This window comes from Pundamilia nyererei, unplaced genomic scaffold (genome assembly GCF_000239375.1).
Source record: "Pundamilia nyererei isolate P.nyererei 1_Seehausen unplaced genomic scaffold, PunNye1.0 scaffold00091, whole genome shotgun sequence".
NCBI lineage: Eukaryota > Metazoa > Chordata > Actinopteri > Cichliformes > Cichlidae > Pundamilia > Pundamilia nyererei.
In genome coordinates this window covers 120,956-129,004 of record NW_005187492.1, presented here as the reverse complement: position 1 = coordinate 129,004, position 8,049 = coordinate 120,956, and the positions used below count along the sequence as shown (strand labels likewise).

Sequence of the window (8,049 nt, the reverse complement as noted above, 5' to 3'; positions counted from 1 at the left end):
CAGGTTTTAACCCAGTATGGGAGGAGACTCTGACCTTTACACTTCACATGGCTGAGGTGGCATTGGTGCGTTTCCTTGTCTGGGACCATGACCCGATTGGAAGGGACTTTATTGGTCAACGGACTGTTGCTTTCACCAGCCTGATGCCTGGTTTGTGAAGACTTTGTTTTACATATTGTACTTACTGTGCATGAATGACATAAACATAAGTGAGGACAAGGTTGTTACTTATGGCTAGAATCAATATAGTACTAGGATAATTTTCCCTTTGTGGATTAGATGGTGCTATTGCTAAGGGATATATCATCTCCTGGTTGTATTAGGTAAACCATGATTTCATGTAACTATATAGTGAAAAAAACGTTATTTGTCAGGTTATCTTTTTACTCTTTTCTTTTCTTTTTTATCTTTCCTTTCCTTTTCTTTTCTTTTCTAAATTTGGATCCATTTGAATTTCTTTTGAAATCCTGAAGATCACCCTGCATCATTTGATAACATCTGTTATCTGTGTTAAACACACTGTTTAGCTCACATGCTTTCTCTCTTCATCTCTAACCACAGGTTACAGACACGTTTACTTGGAAGGGCTAACTGAAGCTTCCATTTTTGTGCACGTGTCAGTGCATGATGTCTATGGGAAGGTAAGTGCCCTATACGCCTGGGGAATCCCCTTGTTAGCCTTTTTCATCAAGTGACACATTTTTTTTAACAGGTAAACAGAAAATTGCTTTTTTCTCAACACACCAGTCCATTTAAGCTATGCTCAATACTTTGTCTTTCTAGTGGAGCCCTCTAGTGCTGAACCCCAGCTTTACCATAATGCACTTTCTAGGATCTAATAAGGTATACCCGTTTACTAGGGTCTGTGTGCTGCTGCATGAAAAAGCAATGCATGATGCAAATGTGCAGTCTGGCTTATCTTCAGTGACTTTTTGTGTGTGACATTTCAATTGACTGAGTCATGCAGTTTACTTACAAATTAAGCTTTCATTCAGATTTTTTTTGTTTTTTTTACCTGTTGTTGTCTTATTATGAGAGTACATGTAATTATTTTTAATGTCAGCATGTGTGCACAACCAAACAACAGCTTTTTGCATTTTGTTTGCTGTGGTGACTAAGGAGTAAGGGTGCCATCTATAGACAATGTTCATGAAAGCAGGTAGTTGTTAACTGGTCATATCCAGTACATGCCAAACCTCTCATAGTTTATATAAAATTCCACATCAACATTTTAACTTCAAACTGAAATGTTGTAATGAATTTAGATTATTTTAGATCGACACACTGGTTGGTCAGGCATTACTTATACATTTTTCTTCTTGTTTGGCTCTTGTCCTCAGAGTAATCAGCTACGAGGTATCCGAGGTTTCTTTAATCGTTCTTCCAAGTCCTCCGTTGACACAAATTCCAGTGGTCCTCGAAAACGCTCCATCAGTGATCACCTCCTGCGACGCACGGCAAGTGCCCCGGCAAAGGGACGGAAGAAGACAAAGATGATGCTGTCAGAGTCAGTGGCTTCAATATCAGACCATAAGAATGGCACAGGTGCAGCTGCTGCAGGAGGAGAGGGTGTGTCTGGGAAGGAAGGAGGGATGGAGAGACGTCTCCAGCCTCGAGCCCCACTTATTCACAGGCCGATCTCCATGCCCTTAGACAGACTTCTGCAAGGGCAGCTTTCCATCTGCTCCCCAGACAAAGAACAGCATGACATAGGTGCAGACACTATTATTGGTGGGTATTTTCCATTCATCCTGCAGTCAAAGATGGAAATAAATACAGAAATTATATAAATTACTGAGAAAATTGGACCATTCTAGTTTAAATACCATCATATGAAGACCCTCGAAAAGACTGTTTTTGTGACTTGGCACCATTTAATTAAAATTTAACTGAATTAAATATATTTGTAAGATTCATGATCTAATATCGGACACTAACACATATCAGGCCACAGCAATCTGTGGCAAAAACAACAGAGTCAAAATGTGAAACATTTAATTTTTTAATGCCTTGTTTTTAAACTACAGCATATTTTTAAACTGTTATATTTTTGTGAATGTTACATGGAGTTGCCTTGATTTGCTTTGCAGATTAATAAATGTAAAATATTTTCTGATTTCTCTCCCTTGCTTTACTTCATGCTACAAAACTCATGTACAGTAACCATGTGAACTGACAGACTACAGCCTATTCTTCATAATACCTTAACGTGCCTTTTCTGTCCCATCTTCATTTGTGTGTTTCCTTATAGTAGAGAACTGACTAGGATATGCCTACAGGTAATCTAAAATACCTATTGTCTGAAGGTTGCATCGTTCAAAAACATACCAGTATTGCGTCCACCCAGTGTATTTTGTTGGAAAGTGGCCTGAGAAATATATTACTGTGCCATGTTATCCCATTTGACCATCTCCGTCCTGATCTGATCTTTGCAAACATGGATTCTTTCTTTATTTAAAACCTCCACCATCTTCTCCTTTCACAGTTGTACTTGGTGATCCATTTGTCTGTGTTTTGCTGTTGCCTTGTTTTGGCTGGATTGTTATTTGTTGTCAGTGTTGGTCTGCTTGGTATTCAAAATCAGTTATTGTATATAAGCATCTCTTTATTAATCCCGTATTTCATTTATCTGTGTCCACAGGATCCTGCCTTTTTGACAGGCCAAGGTCTTCATCTGTTGACCTACTCATCGAATCATCACTTGCCACAGAATCAAACACCCCTTCTCCCTCTAAGACATACAGAAACAAAGAATTTCACCAGTCAGAGACTTCTTATCTGGTTGTTGGTGTTGGAGAAGTGAGGAAGGAAGAAGACTATGCGAATTACCAACCAGAAGTCAACAAATCCAAGATCATCTCCACAAGAACAGAGAAAAACTCTCTTGTACTGCCTGCAATGAATAGCCAAATGCAACTGGATAAACCAGAAACATCATTAAGCAGCACAACATTCACAGTTGCACCTTCAGTGTCTTCATCCTCCTCCCCTGTCCCCTCATCTGTGCCCCCCCTTCCCCCTGTCAACAGGTACTGTGATTTAAAGAGCCCCAGCTCTATGCATGACAGCACAATTTCCAGAATTATTGATGCTGTATCCTTAAGCAATGAGGAAGACACATGTGGCTCTGTTTCAGCTCTTATTGGTCAATTTGAAAGCACTGTTGACCAAAACAGTTTCACATCTCATGATATGATCCCATCCCATCATTCAAACTTGAGGCCTACTACCCCTAAAACACTAGAAGAGTTCAGATCTCCTCTGAAAACCAGCGCAGATTCCCCCTACAAGAAAAATCCCACAAGTCCCCAGAAGGCAGTTCAAAAAGCAAATAATGTAAATCAGGAAATCTGTTCACCTCACAAAAGTATCCAACGTGCACCAGCCCCCATCTCCAGCCCAGAAACCACTGAGCTTGAGGAGGTCTATACCATTCTAGATGAGGAGGTTTTGTCGCCAGTATCAGTGTACAACCTGAAGAAACAGACAGTCCATGTTCAGGCAGACACTTTAAAGAGCACACCCTCAAGCAGTTTGGGGTCATCTCCAGCAAAGGTGGTTCAGGGACTGAGGAACAGTCATAATATAGGCTGGGATTGTGTGGAAAGAAAAAGAGATGATGAGATAGAGGAGAGGGTGTATGAAGAGGTGACTGATCCCCCAGGACCAATGAGTGAAACAGAACAAAATACTTCTAAAAGGTACATAGGCTCTTCTGTAAACGGTCACAGTTTCCAGATTCCCTGCGATTCATCTGGAAACGTTTTTACAGAAGTGGAGTTAAATGTTGATGAGGATCCACTGGAGACGATGCTGACTTCCCCAAGACATTATGAGTTTGGGCTTATGAGTCCTATCAAACGCCAGGCTATATATGAAAACCATGAGTCCACTCCCAGCTGCTTCCTACAAAAACAGCCTTCTTCATATTATGATTCCCAACAGCAGTACTCATCACGTTCCTCTCACGTTGCATTTTCACAACATCATTCCCTCATGAATCAACCTTCTTATCAGCAGTTCAGTCATGATGAACATCATGATAGCTCCCAGACTTCCCTCCACTGTAGACTTTTTAACTCTAGACCCTCTAAACTCAGTCCACTGCGTCAAAACAGCTACCCCATACCTCAGAGAAATTCCGAGGCCCTTAACTACACCAGAGACTTCAGCACTTCCTACCAGCAGAGGAGCTACAGTGGGAATCGTATCCTAAACATGTCTCATCAAGACAAGCTGGGGTATGAACAGCTGGAGAGGGAGCAAGCAGGATGTTACCAAAATGGTATTTCCTCTTCAGAAAGCCTCCATGATCAATCTGCTACATCTGTAAACAGCTGTAGAGACAGAGGCCTTTATTCCCCCTCTTCAGACTGTGAAGCAGTATACAGCCATCTGGACTATGACTGCATTATGTCCTCTAAGGCGCCACAGAACAGTCAGCTACACAACCAAAGTCAAACACAATCATTTGACCAACAGCAGTCATGGAACCACGAGGTTTCTCAGATTAATTATAGGCACCAGCCACAGGCTGAAACCAGAACTACACGACAGTCTAGTTTAAAGCCTTTATCACCTCTTTCTCAGTCTGATACTATAGACTCCACAGCCCCCAACCCATGCAAATCCAAATCCCTGGGAGACTTAACCTCTGAAGACATATCATGCAACTTTCAGAGCAAATACCACATTATTAGTCGCAGTTTCATCACGCCCCATATGAGGAAGCAAAAGAAGTCGGGCACCATAGAGGGAGTAACTTTCCAGTCACAGTCTTGTGATCCTCTTACCGAACAGCTACGTAAGCTGGTCAGTTTGGAGGGGGATGACAGTGACATCGATAGGCCCCAGTCTCCTCAGTTGCAAGAAAAATCCCCACTGTCACAGCCACATGCACCAAGTTTAGCTCCTGTTGTGTCCAGGGATATAGATGATTCCCCTCCACCCCTAACACGTCGCCTATCCTCCCGTAGTCAAAGCCGTGTACGTCACATCAATAGCCGGGCTCGCGAAAGACAGCAAGAAGCTCTAAAACCTCGCTCAGGGGTGGTCATCAATAGCACTGGTGGCATTGGTGGGGTGGTATTAAGGAATAAACCAGCCTCACAGAATCCTCCAACGAACAGACACTCTACTGGTTCTTACATAGCAGGTTATCTTGGTCAGCTGGAAGACAGGGGACTTCCCGAAGGAGCTTGCACATCGTTACGTTACGGAAATGGTGACCATTATGGAGATCGATACTATACTGATGACTCTCTTCCACCTGCAAACACAAGCCACTCAGTGTCTGAGCCCGAGGTCTACTTTCTGCTCAGACTCTAATTCTGATAACTTTACATGAAATTAAGAATCTGCCAGTGATTCTTGATTAACTTCTGTTATACCAAAAGTCTGGGGATCAATTAAATAAGCACTTGCTTGTTCTCATGTTTGTTAACTCCAAGTTGAATAAATGTTTATTCTGGGCTGTTTTTAGAAAAGATAAAAGTAAAGCATCTCATATAATCCATGGTTGGATCTGACAGCATGAATTGCCTGTATGAAATGTCCACTATTTCAATAGTGAATGGTCTTTCTAGTCGGCTATATATTGTCTGTATTCTGCTTAATGTGTAAATGTACTTGGGAACTTTGAGTCCCTCCAAACGGCTTCCTAGACTGATTGTACAGATACTTGTTATCTTTGTCCCAGTGATGTACTGTCCAAAATATGTACACTGACTATGAAGCAAAAAAAAAAAGAAGTATTGGCTGTTAAGCAGAGAGGGAATGTCTTTCTGTGTATCATTTGAATGTGTAGTAGTATCAAACAGCTAGTTTGAATTGATGGATTTCATCTTCATATCAAATGTAAGTCTTCCTTCTCTTTCCGGTGGTATTTCTTTATTTGTGTTGTGTGTAAATATTCCTGACATGATTTTTCATCTCAGATGAGTTTTAGTTGAGAATCAGTTCTAACTGTACATTTATGTTTGTGCATGTTACTTGTGAACATGTCAAGCATGACTATGCACCAGTTTATACAATAGGTGTTGCATTGACCAACCTTATTTGCACAGAACAAACAGTTGTATTGGATACAACAGAGGGCATAGGCTGGTTTGTATTGGGTGCAATACAGTACATAGACTTCTTTGCTTGGACTTGTTGCTCTTTTTGATTTGTAGAATTTGAAAATGTGATTGCAAATTAAGAAAAAAAATGAGTTTAAAGGTTTTTATTTTTATAATTGCTTTGATACAGACTGCAAAAACGATCTTTTAGTTCTGTTCATTTTTATTTTGTATACGTAATGAACTGAAAAGGCAGAGTGACAACTACACTGGGCCAAGCAGAGGAGAGGAGCGTAGTAAGACTGCAGTTTTGGTGGGTTTTTTCTTTTTTGTTTCAGTGTTGCACCATCTTTTTTCTTTGTATGGCTGCTCACTGAAGAACTATGAGCATTTTCTTATCAATGCAATAAAATTATGAGATATTTGGTTTCAGCAAATGACATGTTTTTTTTCTGTGTAGTAACAGATAATCAATCAAGAATGCGGCTGAAGCTCAAAATCGATTCATTGTAAGACATAAACAGCCTCTTCTTTCCCCATATGCCACCTAAAACGTAACGGGATGTAATTGCTCATGAAATGTAATAGTGTAATAGAAAGTGTAATACAGCTGACAAATGATACACCTGTTGCTCTGGATACACAACTCCCACAGTACAAACGTTCAGGGAAATATGAGAGAAAAGAGGCATACAGCTACATAGTTTGAATGTTTTTTTATTTATTTATTCAACTTTAGGCTCATTAAGACAAGATCTGAGCCAAGACTTTGCTTTTCTACCCTAATGCTCAGTATCTCAGTCGCCTTAGTTCATCCACACAATACCAAACATCACAACATCTATAACAGTGGCTGTAAGCTTTGCTTTCCAAATTAAATATTAAACTTACAAGCCACCTAAAAGCAAGAGACAGTGAAAATTGCCTTAATTATAAAGCTAATTTAATGGATTTTAGAAAGGCTATGAGATGTTGTTATTTTTCTTATGTCAGCATAATACACACAATCTACTTTTTAGGTACACCTTGCTAGCACCAAGTTGGACAGCCTCAGAGGATGGATACACTGTCATAAAAGGATGGACATGGTTAGCAATAAAAGGTAAACTGTGGCGTTTAAATGATGCTTAGTTGGTGCTAAGGGACCAAAGGTGTGCTAGGACAATATTCTCCACACCATTAAACCACCAGCAGCAGCCTGAACACCTGACAGAAGGCACAATGGAGCCATGCTTTCATGTCATTTATGCCACGTTGTTATTCCTGCAGCTGAAATCGAGTCATCAGAACAACATTATTTACATATTGTAATTACATTTTTCCCAAAGGAACTGCTGCTTGCTGGATCGTTTCTCTTTTTCATATCATTCTTTGTAAACCCTAGAGATGACTGTGTGCAGATTCTAGTAGATCAGCAGTTTCTGAAATACTCACACCATCCTGTCCAATGCTAACAACCATGGCAAGTTTCTTAAATCACTTTTTGAACTTCAGATGTGATTGGCTAGTTGGATATTTTTATTAGCAAGTAGTTGAACAGCCATACCTAAGAAAGTGGCTGGTGAGTGTATATGTACATAGTCTACATAGTTACATAGTAACTGGTTTTGCCAGCTACAAACATCAAACAGTAAAGAAAAAGTAAAAAGAATCAAGACTCAATTAGAAAAATCACCGGAAGAAAGATTTGAAGGGCAGCTGGGAACTCGATCCAAAGACAGATAAATAGTTTTCTAGATATTTTTTGGGCTAACTCCTGCGCTACAATGACCACAGATTATATAAAAAAATATTCACCCATCTTATTTTACACTTTACTGTAATTTCACTTGAGTTCGAATCATCTATATAAATGTAATGTTGAGAATTTTAGAACACATTAAAAAAACAATTAAACAAGTTAAGGTGTAGCACTGGAATTTCAGAAATAACTGGAAATCTTTCAGAGAAAAAAGGTTTTCACAAGAATTTGCAGATGTTCATTCCTTGT

At 39.8% G+C, this 8,049-nt stretch overlaps 1 protein-coding gene across 4 annotated transcripts in view; it reads left to right on the top strand.

The window, feature by feature from the left end:
• plch1 (phospholipase C, eta 1) overlaps positions 1–6,489 on the top strand; it is a 55,091-nt gene extending 48,602 nt beyond the window's left edge. For 2 of the 4 annotated variants that reach the window (XM_005739280.1, XM_005739278.1), the window contains exons 19-23: positions 4–150; positions 562–641; positions 784–843; positions 1,341–1,731; positions 2,642–6,489. In XM_005739280.1, the coding sequence (XP_005739337.1) occupies positions 4–150; positions 562–641; positions 784–843; positions 1,341–1,731; positions 2,642–5,328 (3,365 nt within the window). In that variant the 3' untranslated portion in view covers positions 5,329–6,489. Of the gene's footprint in view, positions 1–3; positions 151–561; positions 642–783; positions 844–1,340; positions 1,732–2,254; positions 2,280–2,641 lie in introns of all 4 variants that reach the window. The other 2 variants (XM_013912456.1, XM_005739279.1) reach the window with 2 other exon arrangements.
• Positions 6,490–8,049: the final 1,560 nt, after the last annotated feature.